Source organism: Dysidea avara, chromosome 8, assembly GCF_963678975.1.
Source record: "Dysidea avara chromosome 8, odDysAvar1.4, whole genome shotgun sequence".
In the NCBI taxonomy this organism is placed as follows: domain Eukaryota; kingdom Metazoa; phylum Porifera; class Demospongiae; order Dictyoceratida; family Dysideidae; genus Dysidea; species Dysidea avara.
In genome coordinates, this window is record NC_089279.1 from 34,605,264 (window position 1) to 34,625,134 (window position 19,871).

At 36.6% G+C, this 19,871-nt stretch overlaps 1 protein-coding gene across 2 annotated transcripts; it reads right to left on the reverse strand.

Annotated features, from left to right (window-relative positions):
• Positions 1-1,330: 1,330 nt before the first annotated feature.
• On the reverse strand, positions 1,331-19,840 carry LOC136263461 (ATP-binding cassette sub-family C member 4-like). Of its 2 annotated transcripts, XM_066057990.1 has the most exons (30): positions 19,592-19,840; positions 17,746-17,856; positions 16,734-16,851; positions 16,394-16,684; positions 14,530-14,619; positions 14,310-14,473; positions 12,610-12,735; positions 12,316-12,565; positions 11,423-11,614; positions 11,332-11,379; positions 11,237-11,281; positions 10,984-11,175; positions 10,780-10,874; positions 7,980-8,066; positions 7,219-7,315; positions 6,837-7,160; positions 6,220-6,354; positions 6,120-6,157; positions 5,823-6,073; positions 5,687-5,766; positions 5,487-5,637; positions 5,203-5,433; positions 4,999-5,099; positions 3,880-4,080; positions 3,676-3,831; positions 3,534-3,623; positions 3,424-3,484; positions 3,312-3,378; positions 1,580-1,685; positions 1,331-1,533 (listed from the first exon to the last, which is right to left on the reverse strand). In XM_066057990.1, exons 1-30 carry the CDS (start codon positions 19,723-19,725, stop codon positions 1,384-1,386), a joined length of 4,182 nt encoding a protein of 1,393 aa, XP_065914062.1. In that variant the 5' UTR covers positions 19,726-19,840; the 3' UTR covers positions 1,331-1,383. The 2 variants fall into 2 exon arrangements, with proteins under 2 accessions (XP_065914062.1, XP_065914061.1); XM_066057989.1 differs by having other exon boundaries at positions 3,312-3,484.
• Between the last annotated feature and the right edge of the window lie 31 nt (positions 19,841-19,871).

Sequence of the window (19,871 nt, forward strand, 5' to 3'; positions counted from 1 at the left end):
GTAAATGTGGTCTACAGTGTATGTGTAAGTTAGACCTGTGTCAATTATGTCAACATATACAAAGCATAGAAGGCTGGAGTGCTATGCTAGCATATTAGGTGGTTATTTTAGACCGTGGGTCTTAAACTCTTAATTCCATGAAAATAGATCGATACTCCCTAATAGAGCAGTCAGGGGAAAGTGCAACATAGGTACATCCATACTCTCTAATAGAACAATCACTTTGTAGTGAAATACTCTAATAGAGCACTCACTGATTAAAATGATCCAAGACAATTGTAAGCCTAGGAGCATAATGTAAGCATAATGGTAACACCAAAGGGAATGATGAGTGAAATTTCTGGCATTTTTTTCCTTTCTGGCATTTTTTCCCTTATGCTTGTGTTTACATAGATACTTTCAAGAACATTACAATTTTATTGTGGCCAGATTTGCAGATGTACTTAGTGCAATAATTATAGTGCCACACACACCCTCTCATCCCATGCAAAAAAGGCCATTAAAAAAAAAAACGGACAGTTTATTAAATAAAGTATAATGCACTGCAAGTGGGATAATTGCAATAGCAAAATGCTTAAACATGGTATGGGAGATCATCATTTGCTGTGCAAATTTATATAATTAATTCCTTCACTCCTAACTACATTTTGTCAGTAATGTGTACCCATTCAGTTTGTGTCTGGTTTGTAAGCATGATGTCTGAGGGCCGAGGACAAATCAGTTAAAAATCCTATGGATACATGCTACAACTGTTATTTGTTATATATAATTTTTGTGATCTCATCAAGGTCAGACCTGGATATTCAGTAAAGCCAATATGTCCCTTGACAGTTAAAATGTGGCCAAAAATAACCAAATTACTGGATGACCCACTTACAATGCTGATATACATGTTGTATGCTGTTGGTACTGCATAGCTGCACTTATACAAATTATTGATGTGTAGCTGTATTATTGGAGAATTATATATTATACATAAGGAACTAGTGTATGTATAAAAGTATATGTAATCAGTTTAATCACAGTGTTTGTCAACCACAACTATTAACACTTTTGGTTGCAAAAATTGGTCCCCAGCTGCAGGAAAGCATTATCTTTGGCAGTAATAATTTTGTTGGGGGAAATGGGACTCGGATTTTGTTTGTTAAACATAGTCAAATTGGATCAAAGTTGACATCAAAGTTGGTCCCTTGGAACCACTTTTTATACAGAAATGAGTTCTAGACCCCCTAGCTAACTGAAAGGTTTCTGCCTCCTAGCCCCTACTGACATCTATCATTTGAAATAAAGCCACAAAATTAGCACCATAGAAGACTACAGTAGCTATATATGCATGTACAGTTGATCACATTTATTTTAAAAATGAGATGTATGCACAATTAGCTAAAGAATTCTGCTCTGGTTTACAATCTTCTTCAACCTCACTGATTCTAATGGACCAGTTCTCTCTACCATTGAACTAAACACCGAATTGTGTGTCTGTAGTAGGTTATATGGTGTATCATATTCTATCACTTTCCCAGATGACAAAACCTGTTAATAATATAACATCACTTGTTTGCTATAATAAACAACTCACCAGTATTCTATCAGAGTCCATTATTGTTTCCAGTCGGTGGGCAATAGTTAGAATAGTACAATGATTGAACTTGGCACGAATCATCTCCTGAATTATACCATCCGTGCTGCAAATACACGCAATACATATTGTTCATAAACTGCTTAGGGCTTTGGAATTGTAAATACAGACCAAAACTAAAGGCATGAAAGTCCGTACATAGCACAGTCAAGCCACAGAAAACAATACCATGCCAACATCAGAGTCCAAATTAGTCAGTATTGAATAGTATGTACACAGTGACACCATTGGCATACTTTACATTCACAAACATTATAAATCCCATAGTATCTAATACACCACAAATTTGAAGCTGAATTGTACTCAAATATATAAAATAATAATGGCATGCATTAAGTACATAGCAGAACACATAGTGGCAATGTGGTATCAAAAGTTAACAATAGTGGGGTGGCTATATATTAATTCTTGGTGATACATATTCAAATATTCTTGACATGTAAGATACAGATGCACATACGTAGATCATTTTAGGTGCTTTAGGTTAACACACAAAGAAAGTCTCAGGTAGTTAGGTACATGGACAATGCTTTTTAAAGCTATACGCTATAGACCCTGTGCGTACCAAGGCGTGGTCTGACAAAACCAGAAAAAAGTTGCTACGGCTTCAAGTTTCATGATAGTTTACGAGAAAAGTGAGTCAAGCGTTCTATTACAAAAACCTTCCCTAGGCGGAATAACTCGCCATGCAGCAAATATGTTATATACTTTTACCCAGTAACTTACTTTATACCAGCAATACTCTTTTAGCACGATTCATTCGTATTAGCTTTAAAAAAAATTTCATAGGCATAGAATGCATACATATTTTGTCTTCAAAAAATAGTGGATGCATTATTTGATGATGTAATCGCCTTAGCACACACATGGTCTATTGAAGAAATGTATGGTACATATATGACTAAAACAAACAGGTATAAGCAATCACCATTGGGCTAATCAACATCAAAGACCAGTAAGATGTGTACACTATATGCACACAGTGTATAGTTCAATGGTTAGTCTTACAATACCTTCCACATTAAAGCTGTCTTATTATATTCTCAAATGACAAGAGTAACAGACACAAGTCTCTGATACTTATGCTCAGTAAATCAAAACAAATTCAATAAACAGCCATACTGGTTATTGTCACTTTCAGACACTGTTGGTTACTTTTAGAAATCCATTATTTATTATAGTGTACAGTATGGTTGTTAGCTGTTGTGTAGTCCTGGGTGGTATTACAGTTTCCTAGACAATTCGGTTTCTAGGACATGTCATTTTGATACAACTACATAAATTATTGTAAGTACTAGTAAGTATTAGAAGCTAGGTAAGTCATGCAATGTCATTTGTACCATGTACCATATTGCCTCGAATTATGGCCCGGGCATTTATTTCTTTAAAGTACCTATTGCTTGTCCAAAAGTAGCACTTAGCACAAAATCTGAGGTTAATTGCTATAAAAGTTTTCTGTTGACACACCAAAGGTTTCAGTTGATATTATATGATGTCTATTAAAGCTATGAATACTACAAACTGGCGTTCATGGTGGTCACGTTGTTATCAACCCCAGCGACTAAATGAGACCAGGCGTTTATACGAGACCAGCCATAATTCGAGGCAATATGATATGTTGAATTATTTTCATAATGTTTTGTGCATGCACTGTACATCATATGTTACCCACATTGGATCAACATTAGCAGTGGCTTCATCAATCACAAGAATTTTATTCCTCCTCAATAATGCTCTTGCTAAACATATCAACTGTCGTTGACCTACACTAAAGTTAGAACCACCTTCAGACACTTCAGCATCTAATCCTCCATCTAAACCTAAAACCACATCCTTAAGTTGTACCTGTGGTGTTAGCAGGTAAATTGACGACTCAGTTACTTTTACCATGTACCTCTTTCAGCGCATCCCATAATTTTTCATTGTTGTGTTCTTTAAATGGGTCCAAGTTATATCTGACAGTACCACTGAACAATACTGGATCCTATCATTTTCCCATGTCATAAGTAGACTTATATTATTCCCTCTCACAATACCTGTGGAATAATTGACATCTTTTTACGAAGATCATGTAGCCCTATTTCAGTTATTTGTACTCCATCAATTTTAATCACTCCTTCTGGTTCTGCTAATCTGAACAATGCTGCTAACAATGAAGACTTGCCAGCTCCTGTCCTACCCACAATACCAACCTACAACACATCTTATCTTATCAACACACAAATCACTCTCTTCCTAACCTTTTCACCGGATTCTATTTTAAGTGACAATGACTTCAACACATAGGGATAATGTGTGGCATATCTGAATTTGACATTGTGAAATTCAATTACTCCATTTTCAGGCCATTCCAGTGGAGGTGCATTATCCCTTGGAATAGTCATCAGTTCTGCCTCAGGTTCCAGTTTACCATAACCCATAACTCTCTCAACTGATACCAGCTAAAGAAAACACAAACTTTGTGGTCACAATACACACACAATTCATTTGTGTACAATGAAGTATTATATTATAAAATCATCATAACACTATCTACTTCAGACAACTAAACAACTAAAAATTGGTCACAAGTGCCATTAAACTCTTAGAAAAACAAGAGTATTGCACAATAGTTAATGTTTTAAAAGTTAATGTAACACTGTAAATTAATTGATAATATCACATTATAGCAATTTTTTGGTCGCTATACTTTTGATATCACATCATTCTACACTAGCTTGCCTTTGGAAGGCCACACTCAAAGAGATGTTGAGAGCTGGGTACCCACGGGTGATGCACCCACTAAACTACTCCTCCAAGCTACTACCTCCCCATATTCCTTATATCCACTGTTTCAATACAATTGGAGGACTAGTACTTCTATTTTAATACTAAAGCTGAACCCTAATCCTATCAAATTGCTACAAACTAAATAACTATAAATATTTGTCAGCATAGCAGCACAATATCTAAGTTATAAGTAACACATGTACAATTTAAAAACTGAATCCCACTTTTGTGATGACAAAATATAATTTGCTTATGTTTCTTTGCTGCTACTTTTGATGTCACATTTTCTGCACAAGCCTATTTTTTGAAAGGTCACACCCCTTTTTCACAGTTTAGCTACTTTTTATATTTGATATGCAAACACCACAGCTTTTTGCATGTGATCTGGCATTATTTCTGTTTAGCCATTACTGAGATATGATTGTGGGAAAATTGCACTTTCTTGGTTCCTGTATATAGACACACTTGTCTGCCATGCACCAGAACATACTGGGCTTTCCATGGTGACATGAAACACTGCCATACAGTGTACCACTCCATACATAAAATTTTCATATGCACATGTCTACAGTAACTACATTTATCCTCACTAGATTTTCCACCAAAGCACTTGTACGTATTGTGAACTGTACTAGTCCACTGATGGTCATAGCATAAAACATAGACAAGCCCACCAGTGCTGGATCAAGACCTGAATATAGATAGAATAATAAGCTCACATGCACACTTATGGAATAGTATACATGCAACACACTTACACAGTGTAGACAGTTACTAAATGTAATGTGACTCACTGTCTGCAAGTGGTATAGAACTAAACATCACAGCTGTTACAAAAAATGCTCCAATGAGGTCAATTCTGAGTCCAAACCAACGAGAAGTGGCTAACTTTGCATACCATCCTTTGCTATGTTCATTTTGATAAAAGTGTAACTTGTTAACAAATTTTCTTTGCTCTTTATAACTTCTAATGGTAGTCAGTCCTTGAACTGTAGCTGATATGTGTGAATACAATGGACTACGAGCTGTAATGAATGACACATGAGACATAGCCAAAGATGAAGTTGCATTTACATACCTATTGCCTCAAGTCTTTGCATGCCTCGAGAGGCATGCAGGAAGTAATAACGCAATAACACTAGTGACACAATCACAATAACAGCAGGAATTGTGAGCCAGTAGTTAGCCACAGATGCTACCGCCACAATGGAAAAAGCAGTCAACAAAAGCTGTAAACATTCTATTAAAAGTTATGCATCAATATCTATAAACACTAACTGAAAAGATATGAACAAACAAGACTGGAAGAAGGATATCCATGAGTCCAGTGTCAGCAGAGAATCTGTTCAATACACGTCCTATTGAAGATACAGTACATTCACAGATGTACAATACACAGATCACTGATACTCACCAACTGGATTAGTATCAAAAAATAATATCGGTGCTCGTAGGATTGCACTGAACATTTTGTTATGCAAGTTACGAGATGCATTCAGACATGTTATATAACCAAACAATCCTTTAAGTAATGTTATTAATATTGTGCCAGCAAGAATTGCCCCATATATCCCAATTCTCTCATTTGTGGTCAAATCCAAACCAGATGTATTATTCATTGAAACATTAGCAAGTTGTGGGGAACAAGATTCACCTTCACTAGCCCTGAAAAACAAAATAATATATATATATTTGAATATGTTCCCCTTACCATTCAGACAACCACCAGTTTGTGGTAACAATACTACCCTAAGAGTAAGACATTACTTAGTAAACGTCCTAGTATCTGTTATGTATAATATAGCTATTACCTCAGATACTAAAAATGCTGCCATCAGAAGAACTGTTAAAATCGTGTTTCCTCCTTCCCTTAGGTAAGTGAAATATGTCTTGTTGGAGATTGTTCCGTGACCTTTCTCTTCTTCTGGCATTCTGTTATACTCGCCCTAAACAAAATATTAAAAGTACTGCCTCCACGAATAACAGATCATAATCTGAAAGGGTGCATGTAATCCTGGTTTAACTGGTACGAATATACACTAAGGTTCTTCATTCTTGTTCTCATGTACGTACATGTACAGAGTGAAAGACAATGAATTCCAACCTTGGTGGGAAAAATACTCATGTTCGGAATAGAATGGAAATGTCAGCAATCAAACTTGTAGCTACATTGTCGGGAATGAAAGGCTCTTGCAAACCATATTACTCATTCTGCAAATAAATTTTGACAGCAAAGTAATGCTTTGCTATTAATAGTAGTGCTGTTATTCAAACCCATATACTTTCCTAGTTCAGCACACTGCTCAATATGTGTGTGAACAACATGGACTTATTTTATTAGACATCATTTTAACTTAGTGGTATGGTTTAAATTCACCAAATTACCCCACTCCCACATTTTCCATATACATGATACGTATGTACGTACCTCAGTTTCAAATTCTCTGATATCATCATGAAGGGATATTAAAGAAAACAAAGATGATGCAGCATGAAGAGACACTTCTTCCAACTTCAATGAATTAGGATCACTTTCTGACTGTCCAGATTTAAAATGTCTTCTAGCTTTCTTTACTGGAATAAGATTCTTGTTTTCTGGTTTAGTCATGTCTTCTTCTAAATCATCTTGGAGTACTGCAACTTGTGAAGGCTTACCACTACTACTATTATCCTCTATATCATCGAACAGCTCAGTAGGATTTAAACCACTTGAGGTTAACTGATTGTAATTTCCATAACCTTGTACACAACCCTTAAAATCCGCAAACCAATATAATAGGATCAATAGTTTAAGACATACTTCATTATACCTGTTTTAGAACTAGAATAGAGTTGGCATGTTGAGCATATTGTAACTGATGAGTGACTAATACAACTAACTTGTCAGCTAGTACTCCACATATACACCTGTATATTACACATTAACTGGCATATGTTATATGTGACTGACTATGCAAAAACCAGTCATTTTTGCCAAGTTCTATTCTATAAATAAAAACATTCATGCTACACGAAAACTTTACGTGTTTAATCTCTTTGGTATGCACTGAAACAAAGCTCAAATCAATAAAACTATACACCATCTGTCTGTTCATGGAAATTAAGAAAATCTTTGTATCGTATTATTGTGCTCAAACAGCAAAAGGCATGAGAGCACTTATTTATAATGTAGTGGAAACAAAGTTTACCACTGTCATTTCTTTGTTGGAATGGCCTTCTCTTTGTTCATATGGAGGAGTGCAGATAAAGCACTATACCTTGACAGATGTGCCAGTTCACGGTGAACAGATGTGCCGGTTCACGGTGAACAGATTAACCCTGTCTTAATAGCTTGTTTCAGTCGTGAGTCATAATTGATTAATAAGCATCTGTAATTTATTTGCTGCATTGTTCCTGTACAAATCAAATCTATTATTGCTCTGTATAGTGCTCTAACTGCAAGACCATTCATCATAAAAATCTGAAACTTACACTGTCTACTCCTTTCTTATTATAGATAACACAGTAGCAATAAAATGGAAATTGAGCAATATGCAAAAATGACTAGTTTTCACATTTCCCAACTACATACTTCTCAAATAAATGTCTACTGACTGTAGTATCAACTGCACTCAGAGGATCATCTAACAACATGATGTCACTGTTCCTGTACACTGCTCTATAAACACACAGTAAATTACATTATCAAAGAGTAGGGAAGTACAGTTTAGTAGGGTTCCCCCATAAAATAAATGGTGCCTGCCTAAATTCTCATCATGTGATGAAAAGCACATTTAAGGAAGAGTGTTTAATGCATCTAGCATCGAATCCAGCATTGCTGCCTTGCCTGCCTGACTTGCCTGCCTGACTTGCCTGCCTGCCTGACTTGCCTGCCTGCCTTGCCTGCCCCATATTCACAAGGCTAGAGGCCAAACAAAGCAGTGAATGGCCACCATTTGATACCACAAAAAAACAAACTCATATGTGCCACAGGGCTTTTCTGATTCTGATGAATGACTGCCTTCTGTACTTTACTTTTTATCCTCAGTTACATGCTTGTTTTCTTTACGCAAGGAAACCTATTAATTTTTCCTGTCAACACTTTCTTTAGAAGGAGTGTATTTAGATGCCACAACACTATTTCAAGCACTGATGCTACTGTAAGAGGGCGTAAATACTTAATGTAGCTGCGTGCGTTATTGGTTAAGTAAAACTAAGCCCAAAGAAGCTTTCAGATCAACTCGAAATGCTTCAAACAAGTTGCTATGGAATTTTAAATAAAAACACCACATTTTTTACTGACTGACTGAGTAAGCAAGTAACTGACTGACTGATGCTTTCAGACAAGCATAACTCGATAATAGATAAGGCTACGGGCTTGATTTTTCACTGCTTGATGTCGCTTCAGCCCAAGAGGTGCCTTTTGGCATACCGCAGTATGTACAATGCATTCTTCATGGACTTACCAGTGTCCTCCTTTGTGTCCCATTCATCTTTGCTGACAGCAAAAAGTATCAATTTGGCAGTAGCACATGATGGTTTTCCTTCGTAACAGAAATTGTCTGCATTTTTCATAGTGGCTACTTTGATTGCAGAGGTGCTTTTCAAATAGTTCTTGATTTGTACTGCTGTGTAACGGGATGAACATAGCTAGCAACGAAGTGTAATGGATACCTCACTTTTCAGACGATAATTGATATAACTGGGGCGTGCAGCACCATTTCTTTATTTCTTTTGGTATGCATGGATTGCAGAGGTGCTTTTTGAACAGTTCTTGATTCGAAATGCTATGTAACGGGTTGAACATAGCTGACAATGAAGTGTAATGGATACTTCAATTAACTTTTCAGACGATAATAGCTGAGGCATACGGCACCATTTCAGATGTGGTATGGGTGGGTTCACCAGTCATAGTAATTATTTACAAAAAAGTTAACAAACAAGTACACAAAAACAAATTGGAACTTTCAACTAGAGTAAGGACCATAGCACATCAATAAAAAGTACTGAACAAGTTGGAGTAGTCTATAATATTAAATCACAGTAAAACAATAGGAAGTGTTATTTATATCCCTACTGTGCATTTCCGTATCTTGAGCACGGTAGGGATATAATACTTCTTACTGTTTTACTGTGATTTAATATTATGAATTACTCCAACTTGTTTCAGCACTTTTTTATCAATGTTCTATGGTCCCTACTCTAGTTGAAAATTCCATTTTTTGTGTGCTTGTACTGAAGTAAAAGTTACTACAGTCAAACCTCTCTAATCCAACACTCAATGGAAGATAAAGATATTGTTGAATTAAGGGGGCTGTTTGATTCTCCATTTTGAGATAATAATCACCACATGGAGGTTTAGTTAACATGAATTAGTCTTAAAAACTCTAATTGCTTGAAAACTACATTATGTGATGTACTGTAATAAGAAGTTCTATAATTATTCTCTGTCAAATTACAGAGGTTGAATACAATGTATGTCCAAGTCTAGGGAATAAAACTTCGTGTCAAATTACCAAGTACAGAGGTGTCAGATTACAGAGGTTGATTTCTACAAAAGTGTCAATGAATGACAACCTAGAAAAGATTCTGGATTATTCAGAGTTTCCAGTGATAAAACGTGAAACAAGGTATATGAATGATAGTTGTTATTACAGCATTGCCATGTGGATGAAAATTCCTACTTTGGCATTGAAACAGATGGTGATAGCATATCAACGATGGGACTATGTTGTATTAGGTACCGCCATTCACTACTTTTATCACTGGACCCTTCACTGGACCCTTACTTCAGTTTTTATTTTAAACAAATAATTCCTAAATTGCACTATTTTAGCTATAGAACAGTACAGTGTTGGGCAAGTTACTTTGTAAAAGTAACTAGTTACATATTACATATTACTTGCAACTGAACTATTTAGTTACAGTTACATATTACCCATAAAATAAAGTAACTGTAATAATATTACGTATTATATTACTTTGTGTCCACAGCCTTAAGCTGTCACGTGTGAAACTACCACCTTATCACGTGACATGATTGCGCTGTTGGACAATATGCAAATTTTGGTTATAAGTAAGAAGCTGGTGAATAAGCTTCATTCCGTAGGCCTCGTTACTTCGCTGTGGCTAGGCATTACTCAGAGGATAACTAACGAGATTAGTAACTTCGTTACTTGTAGTAATAATATTACGTAATATTAGACTCGTTACAGTAACTATATTACTTAGGTAACGCGTTACATTTGTAAGTAAAGTAGCTTGCGTTATATTACCTGTTTTTATAGCGTATTTCGTTATATTACTTTGTTACCACAAAAGTAATAATATTACCTAACGCGTTACATAAGTAGCGCGTTACTCCCAACACTGGAACAGTATATGTACTGCACCTGGCAAGGTTCACTCTAGCCTTCTGACCACCACTAAGGTTTACTCCTCGTTCTCCTATTAAAGTCTCATCACCAAATGGCATATCATCAATGTCCTAGGTAATGGCAACAACATCTACAATAAACTTGAACAAAGTATCTGGTCCAGTGTTTCAGCATAAAACTCAGTACCTACTGATACACACACACACAACACACACACACCTTATCAAGTGAACAACACTCCACAACTCTTCTAAACCAAGCTTCGTCATATTCTTCACCAAACAAAATGTTCTCTTTTATAGTTCCAGAAAATATCCATGGTTCCTGACTTGCATAAGATACACTACCCTCAATGTCTACTGATCCATCCAATGCTTCTATTTCTCTCAGTAGACACTGCAGTATTGATGACTATAGCAGTAGTAAAGTATGATGGAGATCAGTTAGAGTAGTCAACTAGTAGACAACACACCTTTCCTGATCCCACTGGACCAACTACTGCCAGTAACCTGTTTGACTGGATAAATCTGCTAATAACCTGTATAGCACATTGTGTATATTTCTTACCTTGTCCACAGTGAAATTAATGGTGTTCAATACCAGCTTCTCCCTCTCCTATAAACACTCTAATAATACACACACATGAGAACAAGCTCACATGTGACCAAGATGCTGTTAGGTTAGTGACTATGATCCTGTGAGGTGATCCATTAGATGATGATCCTAGTCCACTACTAGTAATGATCTCTTCATTAATCAACTTCAGAGGAGGCATCACATAACCAGCGTGTGATGCAATAGTGGTCTCAGTAGCCATCGTATTTCCAAGCTCTGGTAGTAACAGTAACTTCTACAGCAATATACATACATACTATATATATATATGCATAATGATACAATCAAAAAAAGGAGAAATCCATTGTATTAGAATGCTAGTAAATTGTTTGCCTCAAACATGGACTAGTAATGCTACCATTTAACACTTAAAATCCTTGATGATACAGCTTGAGAACATTTTTATTATTGTGACTAACCAAACACTAGCTCACAAGAGTGCAAAAGTACAGCAAAGTTGTCACTTCTTAAAAAATAGAGGTCAGTAAAAAAAAATCCTTTAAAAATGAGGTCCTAAATATTTGAGAATCTGTCTCTAAGTAATGCACATATTTTCAATTAGTTGGGGTACCTAGGTATGAACTAGTAAGCCAAAGTGCCTTACCGATGGTGTTTGTGTGTGCGTGGAAGATTGAGATAAATATTCTAATAAAGTAGTCAAAGTATTCAATTAACAGTTTTAAAGCAATGTACAATCTATTGCCCCCATGTAATTATCCAGTGATACTGTGCATGGTCTTAGAATTGTAATACTGTTGGAATACCTATCCTCAGAGCCCTACTTTTAGCTCCCTGTGCCTATACCAAACCAGAGAGTCTATGTACAAACTGGTTTTATGATACACAGTTATTAAATGCCCAAAAGCTAAACAACCACATGAAACCACTGCCTATGGCACTTATAAACAATAAACGTGACATCTGCTATAATATTACCTCTATTCTCTTCAGAGAAACTGATACTTCCGTAATTTGTAATAAGCAATATACCACAAAATGAACAAAGAACAGTCTTGCAAAATTCAACAGGAGGAGGGTAGTAAAAACTTTTTGAGGATTAAGAGTGTTTCCCAATCCAACATAAGTTGAGAAGGTCACAAAACTCAACAGACCAATTAATGTATAAAAGACTCCAATGCTAGAGCCATAGATCAGGCTAGCATGAGTGATGATCTTACTCTCTTTCCTAAGAGAAACACATCTTAAAAGCTAACATGTAAAATAACTAACTTTCTGATCTTCTTCACATGTTCATGGAATGCCCACTCCCAGGCATACATCTTGATCAGTCTCATACCACTGATGATCTCATTCATCACTTTTACTCTCTTGTCTGTCACTTTAGCAGACTTTAACCTGTTAACATGTCCGCATTTTGTACTCTCTCATGTAGTGATACAATTACATGGCCTGTTTATTTACAAATTTGACAAAACAAGGTTTCCAACAAAAAATTTTAAACAATTTTTCTAGCATTGTAAAATACTAGGTCTAAATTTGAAACTAATGACATACTCTTATGTACATTGAGTGATGGTGCTTCAAAGTCATAAAAGTGGAGCAATGTGTGTGGAAGCCTTATTTTGTCAAATTTGGTCACATACATAAAAGTGGTGATTGAATATTAAAGTATTTATTTGCGACTTGAACAAAAATATGCATTAAATTTTGTAGCTCACATCCATGTCAAATTTCTGAAATTTGCCACCTTCTGTATAGCAATACAGCTGTGCTTTTTACTCACCTTTTTTCTGTGTCATTTATCAAGACACAGTGAATTGTGTGAGAAAGGAAAGCATGTTGCAGGTGTGTGACAGGCAGGAGCTGAGAAAATGTCAACATCGAACATCTGTGTATCGGGAATAACATTAATCATTTACTCGTGGAATTTCCTTGTGGGTAGAGCACCTTCTATTTTGAGCTGAACCCACCAGCCACAATACACAACTTCAGACTTCTTTATTGCACACTTAAAAAATATCCAGGGCTTGGAAAGGGGAGGAGTATGCACAAGGGCAATAAGAGTAGGGGATCTGGGTAAGGGAATAGGGAGCACAACCTCTCAGAAGTGAAAGTTACTTCTAGGATACAGAGTAGCTTTATGCACAAATATCAATGATGCTTTCTAAGTGATATGCATTCAACATGAGTTGTAAGATTAGTGACAATCATGGGTAGCTCCAGCTATTAGTCAATTAAATTGTGATATAGAATGCAACTCATAGTAGGCTAATTCAGTATGCCCATGGGATGGTACTGCAGACAATGCGCTCAGCAATAACTATGAAAGATTTTTTAATAATAGTGTTATATACATGCAGCATTTGACAGCTCTATTAGAGTACCTCATCCTTGTATGAAACCTTTGGAAAGGGATGTGGGGTAGGCACATGCCCCTGTGAGTCTCCCACTGATCTCTACCACCTAAACTGTTATAAATTGGTGGGATTTCATGCTGTTACATATCTAGACTATCACACTGGGACGTCTCCCATAGATTTACAATCATAAGAAGAATATTACTGGTAAACCACATGAAATAATTCTACTTGCACAGAGTCACACTGCTTTTGATGCAATGTGAACACTAACAAAGACTCAAGATTTTGGTGAACCAGCGGATTCTCCAAGTGAAACTCCTATTGTTCCACATAACATTTCTGAGAAGTAGGGGCAAACAATTAAGGAAAGTAGCTGGAATACAATGAAACCTTGCTGAAAGCCACTGTTACTCAACACCCATATAACATTTTTGCCCTACAAAAATGGCAAACCAGGATTTTTCACAGGTAATGTGATAGGAACTATATTAGAAGCATGATTGATAGACATTTTGCTCAAAATAAACAGCTATATAGTCTGAGACCATACTATAGGACCTCTAAAATATTCACACTTGTGTATATGTACATTGTATGTATGGTACTTACCGCCACTTGGCAACTAAACGGGTTAATAAGAACTGTAGTGGTGGTTGAAGAACAACAACTGCCAAAGCAGGTAAACAGCTTGGACCAATCTCCCTCCACAACAGATAAACAACAACAGGGAAGAACAGTGGAACTGCCCAAACTTGATTAATGAACTCAAAATTCTAAACTTTTAAAAATATATACATGTAGGTGCACAACACAACGTAGATGTGATTACCGTGTCAAACCGTTGCACATCATTGGAGCAAAGGTTCACAATGTGTCCAATTGAAAGTTGACCAATAGTGGATTGTGAGAGTCTCAATACCTGAAGATTAGGTAAACAGTAATTCACAGTGTATGTATGTGACCCACTGAGCAAAATCCCAACTAGTTTGTAAAATATAACACTATCATAAGCTTGAATAGTCTTCTTGTTGGATGTATATACAGGTCAAAAGCTGTATCATAATAAATTCCAGTTCATGGTGAACACAATTAGATAAATCCAAACTCCATAGCTTGTAAATGAGTGCCTGAAATTTATTTTCTGTATAGTCACTGTACAAGTTGATTGATATGCTCTTCCTAATATCCATCACTAAATAACTTCAACAAAAGAATTTACCAGATAAGGCTGAAACTTTAACAGCCAATTAGTTTTCCCTCTAGACAACAAAGAAGTCACAAAAGGAAGTTAAAAAATGCCAACTGATTGGATTTTTGCTCAACGAGTCACATAATATGACAAATGTTGAAGTACTATTATGATTTCTATCATCTACTGCTAATGTGTTAAATGATATACTGGAAGAAATACTGTAGATATGGAACTTATGACCTTCTGTTTCTGCCAACTACTTTTAAAAGCAAAAAAATAAAAATAAAAATTACACAAGTGTAGAAATTTTGCATGATCGTACAAAAAAAAGCCATATGAAGGTTGCTCACACCTGTAGCTACATACATTTAATTCCTACTATAGAGCCTATAACAATGTAGCCATGATTGAAGTGGGGATAGAATGTCCACTAGTATACATGACTACAGGTATATAGGTGACGTCTCATGTTTAATATGATCCCTACTCAAATGCAACATTTTCTTGGCCTCATATTTCATTACAAACTTATTAGTACAACTGAATGTGCTTCCCAATAATCAATTACTAAAAAGCAAAGTGACTATTCTTCTTCATTTTCACCTAGTTATGTGCATTCCACTCACTATGAAAATTCTCGTGATAGACAGGACAAGAACCCATTACCATGCTACCTACAAATCAACACCTAAGTGGTAGTGGAGAAAGATACAAAGAAGGACAAAGGTATTCATGAAGCATGTATTGTATTGTAGCTGCAGTAGTACACTATAGGAAAGGCACATTTCATTCTTATGCAATGTAGAACCACAGGCGATTCTAACTTTTTAAAAATCTTGGGAAAAAGTTGCAGTATAGATTGGAATTGTTATTTTTAGCAATTTCCATGTTCTTAGCATCAATTTTAGGCTGTTTTCAAGCCTTCAAATTGCAGAAATCCTGCAGCTTCTGGGGGTTGCACCCTCAGACCCCCCTGAAATTTAACTTTATATTACAGCCAAACAACAAAAGTCATGCTGTTCCCTACTTGGCCTCCCTGTAGGTCAGGTCTAGAATCGCCACTGTGTAGAACAGTGAAAAAAATCAAACCAGTAGCATTTATGGGACCAATATCACAGGCAGTCAGTAGAAATTCAATAGTTTGATAGTAAAATTTAAAATGCTGTAGTACTGCTACTGTGAAGGCATGATGTCGCTGCTACTGTGAAGTCTACTGTGATGTCTACTGTGAAGGCATAGTTGTTGAGAAGGAAAGGTGAGGCCAGTTTTTGAGTGACTTCTCTCAGCAGGAAAGCACAAATCTGTGTAACCTCTGCTACCACACTGTTCAGATTTGAAGTGGAATGACTTTAGAGGAAGGCCTGGGTGCTTCCCCTAGACCATGTATATGATTAATTGACGGCATAGTCCAAAAACTTCAGACTAGAAATTTATTTTCCAATATCGGATACAGTACATATTAATATTTGATGACAAAAACAGTTATAATCTGTTATGTTACCTTTGAGTAAATAGTTGACACAAGTGCAATCCTGTGTATCATTCCAAGCTTGTCCCCAATATAGAAAGTCCAAGTGAATGTAGACACCCCAAGACATGATATTAGTGTTATTCCCGCTGCATACAGGTAAGCATCTCTAGTAGCAATTCTAATATCTTCTTCTATTTTATCAGCTAGTTCAGAATTGTTTGCAGTTCTTGAAAAAGTTAGTTCTTCTTCTAAACTGTTCTTATCACAGAAGTATTGTGACAAATAACCGACAAGTATTGCTTGTGCAATAAAGGGAAGGAGCTGAATGAGGTACTATTCATTTAACTAGTATAATACATATAAAGCTCACCAATATGAAGTACAGGACACCAAACTGCACAAACATCCACTTGAAACACTGAAATAATGCAAACCACAGTCGAGGCTTCAGTCCTCTATTACTTCGTTTCAACTCTTTGTTCCAATATCTACAAACGGGTTGACAACAAGACTGATAATCAACAGGAGGTCAAAATTTCTTACAGTATATTCTACAGGCAAAAGCACACACACACACACACACACACACACACACACACACACACACACACACTACACACATGCGCACACGTACACACACAAACACGTACACACACACACACACGTAAACACACACACGCACGTACACACACTACACACACACACACACACACACACACACATGTACACACACGTACACACACACACACACACGCACGTACGCACACACACACACTACACTACACTACACACACACACACGCAGACACACACCACACACACACGCAGACACACACACACATTACACACACACACACACACACACACACACACACACACACACACACACACACACACACACACACACACACACACATCACACACACACACACACATCACACACACACACACACACACACACACACACATCACACACACACACACACACACACACACACACACACACACACACACACACACACACACACACACACACACACAAACACACACACACATTACACACACACATTACACACACACATGGAGTCTCAGTTATCTGGACTCCACTTATCCGGATTCTGAACTATGGGAGATGACTGCTCTATTAGGGTAGTTGAAAATATCGATATTTTTAAAACTTTCATTATGATATTTTATACACAGTTTCAGAGATATGGACTTTTCAGACTGATGGACCACCCCTGGTCCTGGATAACTAAGGTTCCACTGTCTTATTTAATTGAGTAGGATTGAAGCAGAGGTTATAGTTTTGAACCTGTTAAAAATATTATCCACGAATCATGTAAACATATTTTACACATGCTGTCATATAATGTCACTAACTTGTTGAAACGTTCTAGTAAGTGTTGTGACTTGACATCTTCAGGTGTAGCATACAAGTCCTCATGTGTTAACTCTCTCTTGAATCCTACCCATATGAGGGGATCTATCCAACTGAAGGAATATTATGCGTACATTAAGTGCGATATGTGTGTGTGTGTGTGTATGTGTGTGTGTGCATGCGTGTGTGTGTTTGTGTATGGATGTAACATTTGCTACATAATTTCATAGCCGTTTAGCCATCCACAAGCTTATTTTATACTATACTGCAAGAAATTTGTGTGGAATAAAACCCCTAAATCACTAATTTGTTCACCTGCAAAAAATTACGTACTGCTAAACTTTGCACAGATATTGAAAATAGATCACCTGACCCAGTTAGGGTTGGTATATATTAAACCCCAGACCTGTGGAGATCTTGGAATCAAGACACACCGTGCAACTAAGATAGCTGATGCACCACATTAACAGGAAGAAAGAAAATGCCATATGTATAGCTCCATGGTCCTTTCACCAAAAGCACACCATTTTGCATTATGGCTATCAGGCAGGAATTTGATAAAATTTGCACCAGTCATTTTTAAAATATGGGCATTCAAATTTTTGATTTTGTTCATTGCTTTTGTAAGCCTTAAGGGGTCTAGATCTCTTTTATAATATTGTTGCTTGTGATGTTGTGTTTGGGCGGTACCGTAGTTGTTTCTTACTTTTTGTAAATAAAGACCCTTTTCTTTCCATTAATCATTTACATACAGTGCAGCGTAAGGCAACTACATCAGTGCAACAATTTGTTCTCATATGGAAAATACGTGTTTATGTCCTATGGATAATACATATGTTTGTGTTTAGCAAAACTGCACTCATTAGAATCCAACAAACCAAAAACAAATCCATTGAATTTCTCTATACAGTTGCATTCAAACTTTTGTGAAACACTTTTATAGTGGCAGCAATGGACGCTCCATACAGCTTCCTACTGTAGAAATTGGTTACGTACCTCAGTATGCAAACCTTAAAAGTGCACTACATTATCCTTATCCACATTTGCTAAACTTGGTTGGAGCATAGTGATCAAGAATCCACCTGAACTTTACTGTATCATCATTTTACAAAGAGATCACAATACACACACAAAAATGAGGCTTTTCACAGTACTATATATTTCGTACCTGGATGCATATTAAGTTTGCCATATCAGGCTCTTTCCTCTCTTTTCCATTGGTTGCTACGCACACAAAATGATTCACATTTCATTCTGATAAACTGTAAACTTCATCAAGTATGGTTTTTGCCTCCATGTTTCATAAGCCAGTGTAATTTCTAATGATAGACACATTTTTGATATGAGTGCTATGAAAGGTCCAATTTAAACGACAACTTTCCAATTTTATGATTCCTGGAAACAATCTATTTTAGTGGTTGGAAAATCAGTGACTTTTCTTGCAGAATGTGTGGTACAAAATTACCTTAATTGTTGTTTTACTAAGCGTTTTTGACAGCGTGGCCACTTGCAACGTAGTGCTGTATTATAAATTCACCACAATGGAAGGCATACACAAAAGGCAAAGCCTGTACAAGGTGTCAGCCTTAGAAAAAGAACACTACAACTACAAAAACACAACAAACAAATAAGATTACAAAACTACACAGTGGTACAAAAACATCAATTAACACACATATAATGGTATAATGAATGCCAGAAGGATTTTGGATTTGGATCATTGAGGATGTGTAATGGGGATCATGCTGTACCAAGTAAACACCTTCCAGTTAGCCGTAACTGCATGCTTTTGCTAGACTGTCAAGGTAGCTACAATGGTCTACCTGTACTGCACAATTCGCACTGTACCTGAAGAAATGTTTAGAAATCAGCGTAGCTTTCTTCTGTGGGTCTTTAGCAGGCTTTTCCAACGCAAACCCCGTATTCTGTTCACACTCTGCATTCACGGTGAGCTTCTCCTGCCTATCTTCACTGGCTGTCATACTGGGACACTTGTATAGTCTATGCTGCTCCTGCGAGTCCAAGTGCGAAGCTATCTTCCTTACTGGCTCACTCGAGGGCTCACTCCTGTCAGTCCTGTGCTCGAGACGATCAGAAATTAATGAAATTTTGAAATAAAGTTGAAATA